Genomic DNA, 21,070 nt, shown 5'->3' on the forward strand with positions numbered 1-21,070 from the left:
GCTGACACTTGGGTGGATTTCCTACTGAATCTCTGCGTCTGTGAAAATCTGATAACATACATACACTATGCTCCACAAAAAACTGGATGTATCTATCCATGCATAAACAGGTTTTCACGCTCATTTTTGTGGTACATCCTATTTGACGTGCAACTCAGTGCACATGCACGTTTTCATATTAAGTCTGTCTTGGTACATCTGAATGGGTTTCAGTGATAAGTTCCATACGTAACCTTTTTTGTGCGGAAGCAAGCAGTACATGAGGCCCAAGGAGCTGCTACATAGTCACAGTTACAAACACTACATGCCTCACCACTGGCAATCAATCCTGTAGTCAGCTTTGTGTTTTTGTTGTTTTTTTATTTTAGCTTATGTGTGCAGTTGTTACAATTCTATGTGTCAAGCAAAGTAGGTTGTCAAGGATTAATGCATGTGTGCAGACAAGGATGGCTGACTAACTTGTGACGTGTGAGTGCTGCTATCTCACAACAACAACGCTATCCTGTCATTGCTGATATGTTTTCTGAAGAAAACAAATCTATAATAAATCGATAATCCTATTATATTGTTGTATTTTCCCCTCCACATTGCAAAAAAGCATGTGATAATGAGGTGGTTAGTACATAAGCAGTTAATATGGATCCTTAAGTTAAATGAAGAGACAGGTGAAGGCTCTAGTGGATATTTTCCCATGACTGGCCTTGGCAGAAGTCCTCTTTCTGTGAACACACACACACACACACACACATAAGTCATGCATTGCAAATACAGAATGCCAAGCTTTCTCAACCAATTCTAAAATACAATTACTATATATTTACTATATCTATATATAACTTTTATATTTAATCAAAACAGTGCATCATAATCAGGGTGTGATTTGTAGACTGATTTTATTCTCTATTTAATGTAGGCTAATTCCACTGATATTGCTGTTTTTTCATGAAATCACATTATAGTGCCATATACCTACAGACTATTCAGTCCAGTCAGATGATTGATTGATGACACAATTCATTTACCTCACAAGCATCTTGACCACCATGTTGTTTTCCCAAAATCCTCGGGAGTTTCGACTCGTAGATCTGGGTGAAGATCTCACACTGGGAAGAAAACATGAGGACGAGGGGGGAGAGTATTAAAACCGTCTTTCTGTTACAAGATGATTGTGTGCTGAAGCAGCTCAGTGGTTCTTGGAAGCAGAGGAAGTATTTGAAGGAATTAGACGCATTTGAAAATGTCTTTCTGTGACAAAGAACCAGGGCGAAAAAGTAAGCTTATTTAAAACCTTCATTCAGATCATTGTGTGCTGACAAAGCTCAGTGGTTAACTAGAAGCAGATGAAAAGTATTTAGAATGTCCTTCTGAATCTATTACAAGTCCATTGTGCTGATGTACATTGACAGATGCTGGCTAGCAGATCATGAATGGCAGTGTTGCCAGATTGGGAAGATTCCCTAAAAACAGACACTGGGTGGGTTTTTCTGTAGGTCTATGGCCATAGAAATCAACCCAATTTCGTTCGTTAGTGCCTCCTATCGTTTTTTGAGCTGGAAATTATCAGGCAGGCAACCCTGTGAATGGGTCTGGACTATGCAGGACAACTTTGGTTCCATTGAAGCAGTAGCCTGGCAAGCAGGACTAATATGAAAAGAATAGTCTGGCACTGCGCCATTAGCGAAGCTGAAAGTTATGGGTGGAACCAAAGGTTTACATTCAAACTGCTAAGCGGTGCAGAACAGGCCGTCCCTAAGAACTTGCTACATAGACTCAAACAGAAAGAAAAACTCTCTGCAGATAGCATGTTGGGGGACAGATTTCATGTCCCCAGCACGATTGTCTTCCACATGGTGGGAGCAGGGGTGATAGTAAAAAAAAATCCTGAGCCTGAACTTTTTTTCCTGTTCCAATGGCGGACGGCGCGGGGGTCTCTCATACGTCACATACAAGGCCAATTTTGGGATGCTCATTTGAGATGCTTTCATTTTTGCCTCGTGTCTAGTGTTATTCACGAAAACACAGATGATTTTCATCTTGTTAGGCTATAGCCCTTAAGATTGACTGAAAGAAACTGGCCATGTTCAATTCTAGCTGTAAAAACAAATAGGCCTACCAACGAATGCAGTTAGAAAACCATTCTAGGCTTGTGATGTTGCAGTAGTTATTGAGGTGGGTATTGAACCACAATGCAACATTTCAACACCAGAATGCATTTCTGAAAACATGGTAGCCCACATATTTTACCACATGAATTAACTCAAAGCTGCATAGGGGCCTATGTAGCAGCAGCCACACCCTAGGCTACAGGTCAGTAGGGGGCAATACTACTACAAAGTACAGTAACGACACTGTAATATAGGCTACTTTTCCTGTGTGCTGATTCATTTCATTTTCATTGGGGCATTGTTCATATAACTTGTCTACTTCCTGATATATGTTTAGATACTCATGGCCCCATGGTCTATCCATCAACCCCTGCCTTCCCGTTGTAGGGAAACGCCCTTTATTTACAGGAATATTTAGGGGACAAGCGCATAATTGGCTACATGTGTAGGCCCACGTTCACATCGCTAATTTCGGACTCCATAGATGTCGGAACCGGCTACCTGACTTCTGTGTGACTACTGCGTGTCTTTCGCAATGGCTTGTGGTCAATTAAAAGACATGAAAACCACTCGTGCACACATTACAATGTAGGAGTTGCAAAGATAACAACAGAAAACAACAAAAACAAAGACCGAATTAAACTACTTGAAAATAGCCAGGGGCATGACAATAAGATGAACATTCGCTGCATGTCTAGGACACGGTGGCCTGGCCACATGAAATTCATGATGGGAGTGTCTGATATTGATCATTGCTCCCTGCCCGCGAGGAGTGCAGCTAAAGTATCACCCTTTTTTACAATACCAGTGGCAAAAGACCATCCTTCAATCAACAGTCCAAATCGATGCCAAAATCATTCTTAAGTGGTAAATTGTAAACCTTGATACATCCGTTATGCAGACTGGTCGATTCAATCCATTTCAAAGCAGTCACACACTAGTTGTGAAAATGTGAAACATTAGCGATCCAATTTCAAGCATTCCATGATCATTAGGACATGTTGCAAATGGTAGCCGCGGCTATTCCAATACAGACAACATAACGCAACGCATCAGCAAAAGTATCATGACTGGCATAGCCTAGCCTACCGTTTTCAGCATACAAACTTTTTCGAAAGAAACTAGGCCTACTTCTACCTCCATCAAAGTTTGTCAACATTGCACCGTCATTTAGCGCACATGAATGGGACAGCCGAGTCTATATATTCTCTCAATGATTTCCAAGCACGAGGCGACACGCCAACATACAGCGGGCAAATAATAACCAAATCGCCTTACCTTCAAACGTTGTCTTTATCACAAAACTTTACAAGTATTCCACTTACATCCACATGGTTTAACACACCCAAATCACAAAGCAAGCAAGCAAGCCATGCGGTTTTGTGCTAACATTGTATTGCTAATTTTTGCAATGCTGCTTCAGCTGCCAGTGGTGCTGGTAGTGAGTGACTCGAGACATATTTTTGTTTACATGTTACAGCTGTTAAGGTGTCGGGATGATACAATATTGTGGGCTGCTGCTCATTGGGTTCCTTTCACGTCTCTTACAACTGGCTGTTGCGCGCTCATTTATTTTCACCGTACATTAATGAAGGCCCACGCGATAATTTATCATTTTATTAATATTGGGGAAAGATTTAATTTTTTTCTACAGCCACCCTACGCCGGATTTCCGGCGCGGCGCCGGACTGCTATCACCCCTGTGGGAGGCCAGACCAACCTGCTAGTTCAGCTCCCCTAAAATGCCTTGGCTGGAAGGTGAATTCGACATGCTTTTTGAACCTGGGGGACGCAGAGACAAATTTGATGCTAGCAGTGGCTATGCGTCAGCTATGTGTCAGAAGCATAAATTAGGCTTGGGTACTGCTAAATTGCCAATAGAACGTCTCTGGCTTTAAGGCGCCTTAAGGCGAATTCATACTTCATACTTCAAACTCATTGGTTCTTGCGCCAAATGCACCAAAGTGTGCACGTTAAGTATGCAGAGCCCTTAAAGCTATTGTACCAAGGGATGGTGTCGGGGTGGCTGAAGCCAAGGCTAAGGCTACATATGACGTGGATAAGAGAAACAACATTGTGACAGATGGGTTTTAGCTTCCTAAAACAGATATTTTTTAAAACTGGAGTTTTAAAAGGAGAGCTCAACAACTGTTCATGTGTAAACAAAAGACCCAAACTGATGCATTTAAAAATATATTCATATATACGTGTAAGCAAGGTATTAGGCTAAGGCTAATATACTGGTGTATAAGGCTCCGCTTAGGCTACTGTACCTGAGGAATGGTGTCAGGGTGGCGCTGGCAGACATTCTGCATCAGGGAGGCGATCTGCATCTCGGTGGCATTGCGGCCCAGATGGAAACGTGTCAGAGCCGACAGCGTCAAACAGGAAGTACAGTCTGAGGCCACGGGCAGCTCTAAACAGCAATAGAATAGAATAGAAACAAATACAATAGGCCTACAATAGAGTAAATCACAATACAGTAGAGATACTCTAAAGGCCCTTTTCCACAGCCTGTTTTCTACCCGGTACAACCCTACACGGCACGACTCGGCCCCTGTTAATTGCGTTTCGATTAGCACAGCATGGCACAGAGTAAAAACCAGTCCTTGTTTTTATGTAGGCCTACGACTGAACCGAGCTGAGCGGGTTTTTCACTGCCTTATACCCAGAATCCCATGTGTCAGCTCGCCCTCACCGGGAGAATCAAAAAAATAATCATGGCGGCCACCAGATCAACTCTCTTAGAATGCTCTTTACTTTGAAACTGTATAACTTCAATATTAAAATTGAATGCAGAAATCAACACTGAAGTGTCTATACATGATGTCGCATAAACTATTTCTACTACTTCGATAGATCAGCTATGTGTCAGCCTTACATTAACACAACTAGCCTACGTAAAGTAATGCTGCGTGTCAACAGCAAAAAAACATAACTCCAACCATACTGCTGGGATGGTTTAACAGTACCACTCAACTCGACACAAGGTACGGCACAGCCAGGTTATATGTGGAATAAAGCCTTTTGTGAACTATAGGCCTACTGCTACATAAATGAGCCATGTACAATGCCAACTCTAGGCATCTCACTCATCAAGACCAACTCTCCAGGCGGTTAAAGGCTATAATTATATGTACCGGTATTAGCTGTGGGGCTATGGAATGTAGTAGGTACACTTATAAACAATAGCAAGGATGTGACACAGGGTTTTTGTTATTACGTTGAGAAACCGACTACTGTATAAGCATTCACCCACTAGACTATGACACTGGTAGCTTCTTAATACATTTCAAACACATTGTTTTGTCAGTGAATACTATGTACATAATTGTAACATTTTCATTGTTACATTGGGCAAGGACATGTATAGTCGAGTACATCTATGGCCAAAATGCACCAAACCCCAAAAAAATTGATACAAAAGGTTTTTCAACTGATTTCAATTTATCCTGCTGTCCTTACCAACATACTAAAAATCTAGGAAAATCTAACTTCAGGAAAGGTGTCATTTTCAAGATCAAAGTTTTTTAAAATAAAGGTTACTACATGATAATTACATTGGCATGAACTAACATGTTTTCAGGATCTGTTTGTTTGGAGTGCTGTTTGGGTGGATAAAGACACTACTGCTATGGTAATATCCATGTGTTGTTTGTCAGGGCACATCATCAGTGATGAATCATGGTGTCACTAGGTATTTTGGGTCTTTCAGCAGCAGAACTGAATAGACAGGAGCCACTACATGTGTAAGTAGAGGGCAAGGTGAAACGTTTGGTACTGGAGACAAACAATGTCCTGAAAGGACATAGGGCTTTAGCATAGCTTTCGGGTAAGCCAGAGTAGGGCCTGTTGTAGCTTCATAAAGGGTCAGGGCCTTGTATTCAATTAGGGCATGAAAAAGAGGGCATGACTGGGAAACTGAGGCTATGTGGTCAGAGAATGATAGATGGTCATCAACAATTACACTTAGATTTCTTGTGGCCTTATTTGAGGCAACAGTAGCAGAATCCATATTGAGTTCGATATCATGGCAACCTAAATCTTTGTCTGGGATCACCAGCAGTGCATTTGGGCGAGGCTCAACTGAAGGTTGCATTCCTTCATACTTGTGGATAGTTCAGAGAGCCAAGCGGAAATGTGTGTGACCGTGGAGTCATCTGGCACAAAGTAACTGTGCTTCATCGGTGTAACAGTAGTATGAGAAGCTGTGAGAACAGATAACATGGCCCAGTGATGTGGTGTACATGGCAAATAGGAGTCCCAGCACCAGCCCTTAGGACACCTCTGTGGAGAGGCTATGATTTGAGGACAGCTGACCTTGCCCTTGATACATCCTAAGAATGATACCACCAGACTCAAAGAATGTCTGGAAGAACTTGAGAAACATAAAACTCAATTATTTATCTAAGAAAGATGTTAAATAATCATGTTTTGAAAAAAAAAATGCTAGCTGGTGAGTCTGCACAAAGATTTTTAGATTTACTACAAAACAAGAAGAGATGTCCATAATTTCTTCTGAAGATATCTTCTGGCTTACTAGAAACAAAATAAAAGAGTAATTTTGAGCTTGGCTTTTTCAGATTTTGAGTTTTTGCATTTTGAAATGTAATGCATATTTAATTAGATATAGTCCAATTACCATATTAAAACATAACATTTCAGAAAACTTGCAATGCATTTTTTTCTCACAAATATGTGAATAATCACCGGATTAAGTTTCATGGTGATATCGGCAAGCAAAATGTTTTGGCCTATTCACCTGGAGTGTCTCTTGACCCTTATAATAAGCCCATGGCAGCTATGTTGAAAAAACTCATTTCCCAAAGTCAGATTTTACTAGATTTTTAGTATGTAATTTAGCCGGTCCAATAGTAATAGAATCCATAAAAAAACCTTTTGTATCATTTTTTTTGGGGTCAAACCCTAAATGTACTCGCCTAGTATCTTTCAAACATAACAACAGCCCTTTGACGTTCTCAGCAAAAACAACTTGGGCACATTCCCATCATATCAGCAATGACAGCATGTGAAACAAATAAATTATTGTTGCTAAAGTTGCATATAAAAACTAGACATGCACTCAGAGAGTGCAGACCTCCACCAAGGAAGCTGTTTGATAGAACATTTTATTATGTTCCACCCTATTTTTTTCAAAGTCTTTTTTGCCTTGTATTGCTTTTGTGGAGTTAGAAACTAGAATGAGAAAATTCACCCTATCCCACAATGGGGAAGAATCTTTTAAAAAATTCTGGATCTGGATCATGATCTGGATCAACACCAAGCTCCACAAATGTTCATCAAAACCCATTCATCAAAACCCGTACAGACAAACCATTGCGACTGAAAACCTAACCTAACCTCCTTGGTGGAGAGGTAATAATTACGCAGGGAGGTTATCATGACCTGGTTATTTCACCGGAGAGCAAACTGTGTTGATACATTTAAATACAGATTTCCCCAACAACAGTTGCATAAGCAGACTATTGGGGTGTATGTTTCAAATTTTGTGTTTGGCCTTTTGCCCTTTGCTCTTCCTCTCAGAGGAACAGAACTTTGCAGTACGTTTATTGTGAATGATGGTTGCCGTACCACCAGTTGTTGCGACATTGCTACACACACAGTACAGTAGCACCAGTTTTGTCACTTCTTTCTTTGTGTGGAAATAAAACAAAAACTTGTTGCACATATAGAGCGTGACCAGGGTTGCCAGACTTGGTGATTTCCTGCCCAATTGGGCTGTTCAGGATTACTGCTTGCGGATAAATCTGTACATTTATGACCAAATAGATCAATAGAATTTAGTTCAAATTGAGCAGGATTTAGTGTTTCCAGGGTTATTTGAGCATCTGTGGGCTGGAAATCATCAGTCACATCTGGCAACCCGACCAGGAGGCCAGGAGTCTGGCTCAGGCCGGATTATGCCCTATGGTGCGAGTGCGTGTTTTTCGACCACTAGAGTTCGTCTATTTGGCTAACGTTCTATTGCACATTAAGACTGCAGTTCTAAGCTAACCTTTAACTAAGGTAATGGCTCTCAACCTTTTTTGAACCAATGGCCCTTTGACCTCATCATAAGTCTGTCAACGTCCCCCTTACTAAAATATAAAATGCTACCCAATGGCAACTAAGCACAGTCCCCTCTCAGTTGTATCCTTGTCAACGATCCCTGTCTGTAAATAAACTACTAGAAAATGATAAAATTAAAAGAAATTATTATGATAAGAAATTAGTTTTGTCACTGCAGCATACATTATATTATATTATATACTGCAGTTGCGGTGCTGACCTTTGGGGGGCGTGTACATGCAGAGGCGCAGCATGACACAGATGGTGTGGGGAGCCATGTCGGACAGCACGAAGTCCACCACCTGCTTGCCGTATTTGGCCAGCAGCTCGTTGCACTGCTTGATGTGTTTCTCAGGCATCATCTTACACACCTTACTCAGCATCTGCACCACCTGGTCCTGATGGGGGGGGGAGAGAGAGAGAGAGAGAGAGAGAGAGAGAGAGAGAGAGAGAGAGAGACATTAGTTTTCTTTTGTTTCAGACATGTAAAAAAAAAATTCCTTTACCTTCACAGAGAGAGAGAGGGGGGGTCTCAATTGCAGATCACACTTCTATGAAGACCAGTCTAAAGTTAAAAAGAAAACTGAACTCTAAAATGGAAATGACCCACATGCAGTAGTTGTCTTGCCACAGAAATACAAACATAGGTGTGTTTTTGTGGATAAAAGAGACGAGAATATGGTGTGTGTGTGTGTGTGTGAGTGTGTGAGAGAGAGAGAGAGAGAGAGAGAGAGAGAGAGAGAGAGAGAGACGGTTGTGTTTATATACCTCAGTTCTGTCTTTGGGCAGCATTTCCTCCAGCTTCTTAAACATTGTAATACACAAAGTGCAGGTTGATCCGGCCTAGAGATCGAGAGAGAGAGAGAGAGAGATGGACAGAGATCTTTATCTCTATAAATGCCTTTCACAAAGATTCACACGTTTGGGAGTAGACATGTATACACAAACGCACATCTACATACGCACACACGCACGCACACACACACACACACACACACACACACACACACACACACACACACACACACACACACACACACACACACAATTGGGAGTACACATGCACACCATGTACACAAACACATCCTCATATTCCCAAACAAACAATGCAGCGATGCAAAATGCAACACACGCACACACACGCGCGCACACACACACACACACACACACACACACACGCACACGCACACGCACACGCACACGCACACAGACAGACGGACGGACCGGCACTACGGGCTTGGTTCCCTCTGTGGGGAGGAAGGCAGGGCTGAGGTCCAGCATGTCGTTGCCATTGAGATGGACGTTGGGGAGTTGGTCCGCCTCCGGCGTGGGTGTGGGCTTAGCGGGACACACGCCCAGCAGCGAACACAGGTCACTCTGTTGCACACACACACACACACACACACACACACACACACACACACACACACACACACACCAAAAGACACAAATTCAAATAATACATTAGAGAATAGGCAAAATATGATAGTGAACACAGGTCACCCTGGCACACAACACACCAAATGAAATAAGACAACGTGCAAAATACCATATTCAACAACAAAGTAGTGAACAAAGGTCACCCGGTAACACTTTACTTTACGGATCGCTAATAAGGTGTTAATTTCATACTAATTTCTCAGTAATTTCAGTCTAATTTTATGGTAATAACTGCTTGTTATTAGTAATAACAGCAAAATAACCATATGGTTTCCAGTGCAATTACACTATAATTTCTCATTAATAACAGCAAAAATAACCATACAGTTTCCAGTGCAATTATGCTGTAGTTTCTAGTTAATAGTAGGCTAATGGAAACAGCTACTGTGTCATCATAGTAGTTAGGTGGTAGGTATGCCAGTAACTAAACGGTATCAGCCGAAGTAGTTTCATACTAATTAGGCTACATCAGGGCCGTAATGTGCAATATTTCCTCTTCCTATGTTATTGCATAGAAACGACCACCCAAGCATCCTTGTATTATTTCTGCTTAATTACCTTGTAAACAATTGAGTAGTTATATGGAAATAAGATAGAATCAGGGCCGTAAAATGCATTATCACCTATTCCACTCAATTTTATGGAAATTACATATTTTCATGGTCTTAAAATGTCTTATTTCTTATTTCCACTTTCCACATTCCATTTATCATTTTTAATACAATATAGACTAGCCTACTATGAAGTGATTCAAGTACACAGACAAACACATTGTGTGCAAAACTTTATTTATTTTTCCAATCAGTTATGAGATTCATGTTCACTGATGTGAGGTTGTCAATCTGCCACCATCCAGAGGAAGTCCTGTGAACACAAACAAACAAACAGAGAAGTCAACTGCAAGACCGGTTTCACCACGTTTATTTTTTTATGTTATCAATTCACCATCGCTAAATTTGCTTCTGACATGCAGTACCATGTTAAATGCACGTTGTAAATCTTCCTCAGCCAGGCTGACATCGTTGCTGATTTACAAAGGCAAACTCTAGCTAGCACCTAGCTTCAGTCATTGAAAACATGGTGGGCAGAGCTAGCTAGAACTAGTGGTTTCCATGTACCTCTGTAGGCTATGCCATTTCAGCACAAACACGGCTGATAAGACGTGTTTGCAATGTATACAGTTAAAATCCTTCAATGCTCAGAGACAAAATGAAAGCAGGTTAAAGCTAGAACTACATTAAAAGTTCGTTGTCAGGAAGCTTACCTTGCCTGGCTCTGCTGCACTGAAGTTGAACTAGCTCGCGGTGGCGGCGGCGAGTCCTGTTGTTGCTAGGCAACGAAAGTTTGGTTACTGCAGAACAGGAGCGTCCCAATCAGTATACTTCTGTACTTCAAGCACACTCGTTCTAGTTGTACGCTGCCCGCTCTGATTGCAGTAAGGCTCAGAGACGCTGACGTTGTTTAATTGAGTACCCTGACACACAAGGGTGGAGTTTGAGACGCACCACACAGTGCTTTCGCACGCAGGCAGCAACCAGGGACCCCAGGGTAACTTTCAAGGTGAGCTAAAATGGTCTTGATGTTGATTTCATCCACCTTCAATCGTCGAATTACTTTAGCCTTATGCAAACATGTTTTATGAGTTAGTGTTAGGTTTATGTTTGTTCTGGAAATGAAACGGCATACAGAAGTACCTTTACAATGGACAGGGTTCGTACGGTCATGAAAAACCTGGAAAAGTTATGGAATTTGAAAATTCAAATTTCCAGGCCTGGAAAAGTTATGGAAAACATATTTTTGGTCAAAAGTTTTGGAAAAGTCATGGAAATCCATCCAGTGTTTCATCAATTATCTTTATGAAGTTGAAGCCACGGCGTAATAAAATCTAAATGTCCGAGTTCTCGTGGAAATGTTGTCTAGTGCAGGCTGCGTCTGCCTAACCATGTGTTGCCAAATTGAGTGGGTTTCAAATAACGCATGTTGTAATGGCTGCAGGCGGGTTTCAAGCGTTTTTGGCGCTAAAAATCAGTCACACCTGGCAACCGGCCTCGTAACGCGCGAGCTAGATGTAGTGTGTGCGTGGTGGTGAGTGGTGAGAGGCTCTAATCCTAGAAAAGAAATGTGGTTCTGTACGATATTACAGCATGTAGCGAAGTGTTACTTCAACAATGCGCGGCTTAACTTTCTGAAAAGATGATCAACAATGGCTGGAGAGGACGAAAGTTGGGATGTGTCCGTCCGATATGGGCGAAGCAGCGGCACTTGTTAGCCACCTGAAGGGCAAGATACAGCAGGCGGTTACCTCCTCAGCTACTAACAGGTTAGCAGTTATACGCGTTTTAAAATATTTAGCGGTTCCACTGAAACGTAGCTAATGCCAAAAGGAATACAATCCTAATACCTGTTTGGTCTTGGTTTAATTTGCCAGATAGGGCACCAAGCGAACCTTTATGCTTTCGGTAAGCCCCGATATTTTGATATTGATAACCAATGCACCTGCTGCCTGCGAGTGAACTTCCAGTGTGCTGAAAGATTACATGAAATCCGTACAGTAGTCTATGTGCAGCTGACCGCGAGCCAAACGACTACCAATGTCGGCATGACGCGCCTGTTTTGAAATAGGCCTACGGTATAAACGGCAGCGTGACTAGAGTTTGAAAAAGTAATCTGTGGCTTTGTTTTCAAATCGGTCAGATCGGTGCAACACAAAATGAAACTCACCCTAGCATCTCCTTGAGTGGGCGTCAGACTTCTATGCCACGAACAGTGCAGTCTCTACATTCTTACAGGAGCTTTGGACTGTTGTGCTTAGGCAGGTGTAGTAGGCAGGCCTATGATTTCTTACTTGGGCAGGATGAGCATTTATCCATCTCCATAGAGAGCATGTTGATAAAAATGTGTCTTCATGATGATTTCACGACCTAATTTGCTATAGGCTGGCCTAGGCCTATTCATTTTCATTTCTGACTCTACATTAGACAAGCGAAATATAACATTGGTGAATAATAGCAGAATTAATGTAATACAACATGAAGTATAATGGTTGCTTATAGCTTGTAGTAAAAGATAACCTATAGTATGAATATGTTTATTGTTTACATATTTGTAATATAGTCTATAGTATAAATATATACAGTAATTACCTATTCATAATATAGGCTACGTAATATAGCCTGTAATATAGCCTATGCCCCCACCCCCCGCGCGATTGGTCATTGGTTTTTCGGTCCTGGAAATTCAGAAAAAGGTTTTGGAAAAGTCATGGAAAAGTCATGGAAAAAAATTGGTGAAAAAGTGTATGAACCCTGAATGGAAACCACTAGCTAGCTCTGCCCACCATGTTTTCAATGACTGAAGCTAGGTGCTAGCTAGAGTTTGCCTTTGTAAATCAGCAACGATGTCAGCCTGGCTGAGGAAGATTTACAACGTGCATTTAACATGGTACTGCATGTCAGAAGCAAATTTAGCGATGGTGAATTGATAACATAAAAAAATAAACGTGGTGAAACCGGTCTTGCAGTTGACTTCTCTGTTTGTTTGTTTGTGTTCACAGGACTTCCTCTGGATGGTGGCAGATTGAGGTCCGTGTACTTTTTCGTTCATTCATTATTCTATTTTGGAATGAAATATGAAATTCAAAAAAGGGTGCAACTTCTTGTTTTGATTAAAGCAATACAAGCAGAAATGGCTGTATTTTGTTTTCTGCATGTGTTACTTCATACCATAATAGCATTATAAAAAATGACAAAAGTTTTGATCGTTTTTCAATTTGTGATATTTGGCTATTCGTTTATTGAATTTCATTTGACTGACCCCTCCCCCTCTGTTTACCCGGAAGGAAAGTTTGCCGTCTGAAACGCATCAGAAAAGGTCTAGCTACCAAACGACACACAGAACAGTAGCTGGAGCCAGAGACACAACAGAAAAATAATAGAATGATGAAAAACATTTTTGCGATGTACAGGCTAGTAGGCCTATGCGCAGCACGCGTGATGGTTAGGCCTGTATTGGAGCGTGCGTCCGCCTTATAAAATAGAGGTGAAGTTCTCTTTATGTTATGGACTCAACTTTATAGCCTAAATAAAGGCTAAAGTCAATAACCTATTATACCCTTTCACATGTAGTAATATGCATTAGGGAGCAAACGGTCCAAAGCAGTGTTCTCACGCAAACTGTTGCGTATTCTGGCAAGTGTAATGAGCTGAAGCGCGCGCTCTCCATACCAAGTTTTAGGCACGTTGAATACACATTTCACTTTGGTGTATTTGAAACATTAGTGATATTGTTGGAAAGCAATATGTCCGGGTATACACCTAAAGGCTGGAGATGAACTGGGAAACTGATGCTGATCGTAAGAACTGTCAATGTTCTCAATGACAGTTGGTCTACCCCTTCCCATCGAAGATATCTCTCCTTGTCGCACAGCTGCACTTCTGTTGGATTAGAACGCTATAATAGGCTATATGGCCAAATACAATCAAGTCCAGGCCTAAGCACATGAAATGCCGTTGCGAAGGTTAAATTGGTTGATAAGTTTAAGTCAAAATATAGACAGTAAATCATTCTTCCCCCTCTGGGACGCCCTACTCAATGGCGGTGGGGCGTATGCACATGCTTGTGGCGCTTGCTTGATATTGATAGCCTACGCAACCATCTCATGACACAAATTCCTCGCACAGTCATCACAGATCGACCACATCTTTGAAGTGTAGCAACGTTCTGAATATTGCATCAACAATGCCTGCAAAGTCCGTTTGCCTCCAAAGAAACCATGTAATGAAGGCTCAACCAGCCTTCCAGGATTTACTCTCAGGTCACCCGAATTCTGAATAAACAAAAGACGCAATTCAGAAGGACGTTTTTCTTTATTGCTTTTCTCTCTTTTCTAAGATTCAACGTTTCATTTTCAGTACCTACAAAATATCAAAATATGGCGCTTGGTTCCATTTCACAAGTGATATTCAAGCGTAAATCATCATAAACAAGTCCTTATTCCTTTCTCGTGTCATATCCGAAATAGAATAATGAATGAACGAAAATATACACGGACCGATTGACAACCTCACATCAGTGAACATGAATCTCATAACTGATTGGAAAAATAAATAAAGTTTTGCACACAATGTGTTTGTCTGTGTACTTGAATCACTTCATAGTAGGCTAGTCTATATTGTATTAAAAATGATAATAACTAAGTAATTGAGTGGAAATAAGAAATAAGACATTTTAAGACCATGAAAATATGTAATTTCCATAAAATTGAGTGGAATAGGTGATAATGCATTTTACGGCCCTGATTATATCTTATTTCCATATAACTACTCAATTGTTTACAAGGTAATTAAGCAGAAATAATACAAGGATGCTTGGGTGGTCGTTTCTATGCAATAACATAGGAAGAGGAAATATTGCACATTACGGCCCTGATGAAGCCTAATTAGTATGAAACTACTTCGGCTGATACCGTTTAGTTACTGGCATACCTACCACCTAACTACTATGATGACACAGTAGCTGTTTCCATTAGCCTACTATTAACTAGAAACTACAGCATAATTGCACTGGAAACTGTATGGTTATTTTTGCTGTTATTAATGAGAAATTATAGTGTAATTGCACCGGAAACCATATGGTTATTTTGCTGTTATTACTAATAACAAGCAGTTATTACCATAAAATTAGACTGAAATTACTGAGAAATTAGTATGAAATTAACACCTTATTAGCGATCCGTAAAGTAAAGTGTTACCGGTCACCCTGTTGCACAGAGATGGACTAATTTTAGTATAATATTACAGGGTTATAGTCTTCTTTATCTTTGTTAAACTTCTAGATAGTTATTGTATTGCAATATGAAAGGGGCACAATGTAGAATTACGTAGTTTGCGTCATGCCTGTTGCGGCATGCCTGTCTGAAAATCGACTCGTCATGAAAAATGCTGTTTAAATAAGCTCGCTGTGAGAATGTTTTTTTTTTTCATCACAAAATGCCAGCAGTTGATACAAATCTGAATACGGTATGTGAAGCGATTTTTCGTATGAAAAGGGACTGAAGTGTTTCACACGACACTGGAAGTGGACCGCTCTGTCAAAAAGTTACATTTGAGGTTTTCAGTGGACGGACCGTGAGTAGTCGCGAGAGAATTTAAAATAGTAACAACGCTGCCAATGACGTATATAGACGTCAATTTGGGTTTTTACAGTAAGGTGTAAAAAAAATCTGACTCCTACACATCCAGGAATAGATCCTGTATGTTGTAGAAGTGTCATTATGGATTAGTTGTACTTCAATATTTTCTGTGTTTATATGGGGTTGGAGTTCATACAGACATAGAACTGAATTTTCTGTGGGTCATGACAAACACTCAAAATGCTGAAAACCCCATGGCCCAGTATAAGCTCTTTGTTTTGAATTGCTGGAACTGCTGGCAGCCAGTGAGTTAACATTGGAGTGAAGAAACAAACTCGCAGAAGACAGACCGAAAGGTTAGAGGGGGATCCTAAGTACTTTAAGCTGGGAGTTAACCACAACAATCCCAGAACATTAAGACACTCCACACACCACACCACATCAAATCGATCACTATACAACAGTGAACACAGGAGAGACACACGGCACACCAAATGAATTTTTAAAAAATGTAATAGACGACATGCAAAATACAACATCCAGCAGTGCAGTAGGCCTATGCAATACAGATGCAAACCGAAGACCTGACAAAACTCTCATATACAGCGAACAGGCTCCACATCAGTGGATGTGTAGATGTGTAAGGTAATGAGAAACTGAGTATTGCTTTTAATCGTGTCTTATGCAAACTGTAACAGGAGCAAAACTAAAACATGGTCTTGGCCGTGGCTCAAACGGCAATGGCACCCAGTTCCCATTCTAGTCATTTTATGGCCCGTGGTGATTTCCCAATCCTCCCACATCTCTCTGAGTTTACTACGCCATGACAAAATTCTATCAAAGACCTGGCCCCTGTTCTAGGTTTGTTACCAGAATGGCAATAACCAACTCATTATGTATTATTAGACTGTGTAATGTTGTACTAGTGTAGTCCTATGGTAGTAAACTCTTTTAAATGACTAGTGCAGCGGCCCACTGGGGCAGTGGTGCGTATTATGGGGCTATAGAACAGTGAGCAGTGAGTTTTGGTGTGTAGCCTCTTACTGCAGATGGGGTCGCCAGCGAGCCTATTCACTATTTGCGGAAAATTCTCAACTACATCATAACAACATTGCTATGACAGTGCCGAGAGCCTTAAGTAACAGATTAAGACATAGACATAACAATTTTGGTGACAGTGAGGTTATAACATAGGTGCTGCGCTAAGGGGTTAAAATCGCTTCATTTATTGTTAAGACATACAGTAGTACTGTCTCACATACTGCTATAGCTACAAGTAAACCATAACATACACAGTGTTAGCCTGTAGAGCCAGAGGAAGAGGCAGTAGTGGGAAAACTCATTCCCAGGGGCCACAAGTCAGGGTTTCTCCCGTTTATAAACACTCACACTACGCGTGTGGCTAATCGGCCAATCACATGTGAATGCAGCTTATAACTGACAGCCGCTCCCAAACTACCACTGGCTGCACCCTATCCTGAAACCCCACTTTGTAAGCCAGACGACTAGAAAACATGTTCTAATCATACACAACGCATAGTTACAGTACCTCAATTTCCCCCCGGGATCAACAAAGTTACTCTACTCTATTGGGACTTTCAGTTACACACCTACCTGTTTGGCATTTCTATCTCCCTCAGCTGTGCGCGCAGCTGAATGTTTGTAAACAAGGAGCCCTTCGTCTGTAGCGCCACCACCCTGGCTGGAGTCTGGTTCCATCCCTTGCTAACCTTAGGGAATGCTCAGATGTGATGGTTGTTCTATGCCGATGTACTATATGGCGTCATTATTATTCTAGTTGTGTGTGTCATTCTGTGCAATGAACAATAATATTCCATTTCTGAAAAATGGCACAAGATGGTGGTGCATTGTGAGACAGCAACTTAGAGATAAATGAGTAAAGAATCAAAGATACATGACGTGTGTGTTTGTGTGTGTGTGTGTGTGTGTGTGTGTGTGTGTGTGTGTGTGTGTGTGTGTGTGTGTGTGTGTGTGTGTGTGTGTGTGAGAGAGAGAGAGAGAGAGAGAGAGAGAAAGAGAGGGAGAAAGAGAGGGAGAAAGAGAGGGAGAAAGTGAGAAAGAGAGAAAGAGAAGGAGAGAGATATCACCTGCATGAATGCAGGAAGGCGATGGTCCACCAGGGTGAAGCAGCGGTTCTTGAGATCTCCTTTGGGAAGCTTCTGACATACTCCATACAATGTTTTCTTCAGCATTGCAAACTATAAAATAAAGACACAAGAACAAAATTGTAAGCAGTGGAAAGAGGAAAACCATAATGAAGAATGAAGATAGTGCTGCAGTCTACTGCGGATAAGAAAAGGAAAGAAAAGAAAAGATAAGATAAGATAACATAAGATAAGATAACATAAGATAAGATAAGATAAGAAAAGAAAAGAAAAGAAAAGAAAAGAAAATAAAATAAAATAAAATAAAATAAAAGATAAGGTAAGATAAGATAAACTTAATTGTCTGTTTGCACAGAAATTTGCAATAGTACTATATAGGCTCATTGTCAGCGCCCTGCAGGCTGGATATGGTATTTTCCCTCATTCAAATCATACACAGGCAGACATAGAGGCACAGCCCCCTTATTCGTGGTAATCCTGGCAGCCATTATTTGTAGGTAGACCTGGCAATGTGAATAAAATGAGAAGGGGCTCACCTCTGTCAAAAATGGCTTAATAATGTGAACATTTCCATCGGCTAAATATCTACCTAATATGAACTTATTTCAAAATGTATTTTACCAACTCATATAATTTAAGTACATATTTTGCCTGACCTTTCAAATCTGGTCCTTGATTTATGTGTCACTTCATATTCGCACAGTTTTAGGCCATTTTTGAAGAGCACAGGTCTACAGAAGATGGAAGCTGCTTTCCAGTCATTTCCAGTGCTGTCGTGAGTCGCAAATTGCTGTGTCACCTCTAGTCTACTGTTCTACCACCTCTATGATCTTGGCTCACTGTCAGTGCCCTACAGGTTGGATGTGGTAATGTCCCGTATTGAAACCACCGAAAGACCTACCCACTTCTCCAACTTTAATTAGCATCTTAGAGTCATAACCTATGAATGGCAGCACTGCCTCTAACTCTATTACAAGTTGATGAAGCAGTGAGAGGAGTGTAGAAACTGTTTTTCACGGTTGAGAAAACCCACTCAGTGTTGATGCAATGAATGGTGAATGCACTTGCCACGTACTGACCTGCATGGGGGTGAGCATGGTGGAACCCATGAGCACTTGGGTAATCTTGGTGCAGTCCTCACACATACGTTTCGACTGTAGGGGTCAAAAGAACAGCATGTGAGTGTGTGTTTGTGTTTTTTTCCGTGTTCCAATAGAACATTATGTGAGCGTGTGCTTCTGTTCCGTGTTTCGATAGAAAGACGTCTGCACACTTCAAATCCGTCTCTTTCCTTTAATCCTAAATCATTTAATTCTAGTTTGTTTCATTCCTGGTGGATTATATGGAATAGAAGGATTTCAAGTGCATGGAGTGCTTTCTACCGGACCTTGGATCAGACTTTGTCCTGTACCTTGATACAGGATGTGCATTTGTTTCATTTTAAATGTGTGTGTGTGTGTTTGGTTGTGCAATTTTTCAGGGCAAATTTACAGATTCAAAGTGGCTTATGCCTAAACACAAACGCATAACATGCAAGCACACACTCCACACATTCCCATTAGAGTGATTCATAAAGCCTATATGAGGCCTACACAACTTGCAGGGTTTCTTCTTGCAGCTTCACTCAATTCAGAAGATAAATGGTAAATGGTCTGTATTTATATAGCGCCTTTCCACTCCTTTGAGGACTCGAAGCGCTTTACATTGTATGCCTCACATTCACCCATTTACACTCACATTGACACACAGGAGCAATTTGGGGCTACGTGTCTTGCTCAAGGACACATCGATGAGGTCAGGCAGATCGGGGCTCGAACCTGAAACCCTCTGGGTGCTGAACAGGCTCCTCTACCACCTGAACCACCACCGACAGTAAGACTAAAGGACAGAACAGCGCAGCACTGCTACACTCTGATGTCTTTATAACTGTATCAGATGCACTGAAAATGGCAGAGAACAATTTTCCGAAAGGACAAATAAACAATCCATCTATCTATCTATCTGATGGAAACCAGGAAGCTGACAAGGGTGGTGGGGGGTGTGGGATGGGGGAAATGGGTCAGATGTCTGGTCCAGGGAGAGAGTGGGCCCAGAATGGAGTCGCCATTACAATATTGAGGGGAGGAGCCAAAGCTGTCAGAGGCCCTGAATAGAAACGTCAGGGTTTTTTTTGTGGTTTTATTTGTTATAGATTTTTTTTTTTTAATGGTTTGTCGTTAGCTGTAGCAGTGTCCCTTCTTTCAAGTGACATTTCAATGACAAGATACAGTGTAACCGAGCAATCTGTGGTGAGATGCCTTGCTGGAGGCCAAGGGCACTTCAGCCAAAATTGAGAAAGGCTTCTAGTCAATCTAATTCTCCTGCCCTTCCCTGTGGCCTCTTGCCTTGTGATACAAGGAGCAACGTTTTCTTTTTTCAGTATCTGGAAATGGCATACTTCAGAAGCCAGTCTCTGATTTGCAACTGGGATGCTGATGGGGAGAAGCCACCAAGAAGTTGCTGTGCACTGGTTGACGTTATTGCTCTTTTTGGGGAAACGTTTTTTTTTTTTTTCGTGGAGGTTGGGCAACACTGAAGCAGGAGGGCAGAGGGAGCAGGAAAGGATGAGAGGAGCCATAATGACATGCAACCAATTGTCCATGAGCCAGACCAGATACCGGCCCCAACCACAGGGGGCACTGTTTACTGTTCATCAATACGGTTATTCAACAATGTGGTGAAATGAAACCTGAGGATATACTTAAAACAATACCAACCTCAATATGTGACTGAATTTCAGACCCAGAGACACACCAGAGTCTCTGAGAGCGAAACTGAGAAAAATGCAATAAAAGATGGGGGGGGGGTTGTATTTTCTTTTTTTCCCCCACATTGTGAAAGTTGAGGTCTTCAAGGCGCGTAATGCTTCAGAAAACAGTTCGTCTTTAAAAGGGCTAACTTAAAGTCTCTCAACAAACACTTTGTGATGCTCTGTTTCAAATGGGGGGCATTATTCTATTTTATTCTCAATACTATTGTAAGATGGGCATTGACAGGCTTATAATGTGGTCAAGGGGGCATTGGGAGGCTTATGATGAGGTCAAGGGGAGCATTTGTTCAAAAAAGGTTGATAACCACTGCTTTAGCCTATTTTGAGTACTCGGCCTAAGGACGACAGGAGAGCATTATTTACTGGCATGCTCTTCAAGCCTGCTACCCTC

The 21,070-nt window shown here is 41.3% G+C and overlaps 1 protein-coding gene across 1 annotated transcript in view; it reads right to left on the bottom strand.

The window, feature by feature from the left end:
* Positions 1–573: 573 nt before the first annotated feature.
* The window catches only part of sftpbb (surfactant protein Bb), a 22,320-nt gene continuing 1,823 nt past the window's right edge, over positions 574–21,070 (bottom strand). The window contains exons 3-10 of the mRNA XM_063194556.1: positions 18,950–19,024; positions 17,853–17,963; positions 9,399–9,551; positions 8,943–9,017; positions 8,395–8,572; positions 4,379–4,521; positions 1,023–1,103; positions 574–719 (exon numbers count right to left, since the gene is read on the bottom strand). Of these exons, the coding sequence (XP_063050626.1) occupies positions 675–719; positions 1,023–1,103; positions 4,379–4,521; positions 8,395–8,572; positions 8,943–9,017; positions 9,399–9,551; positions 17,853–17,963; positions 18,950–19,024 (861 nt within the window). The 3' untranslated portion in view covers positions 574–674. The remainder of the gene's footprint in view (positions 720–1,022; positions 1,104–4,378; positions 4,522–8,394; positions 8,573–8,942; positions 9,018–9,398; positions 9,552–17,852; positions 17,964–18,949; positions 19,025–21,070) is intronic.

The sequence above is a fragment of the Engraulis encrasicolus genome, chromosome 3, assembly GCF_034702125.1.
Source record: "Engraulis encrasicolus isolate BLACKSEA-1 chromosome 3, IST_EnEncr_1.0, whole genome shotgun sequence".
Taxonomy (NCBI): Eukaryota; Metazoa; Chordata; class Actinopteri; order Clupeiformes; family Engraulidae; genus Engraulis; species Engraulis encrasicolus.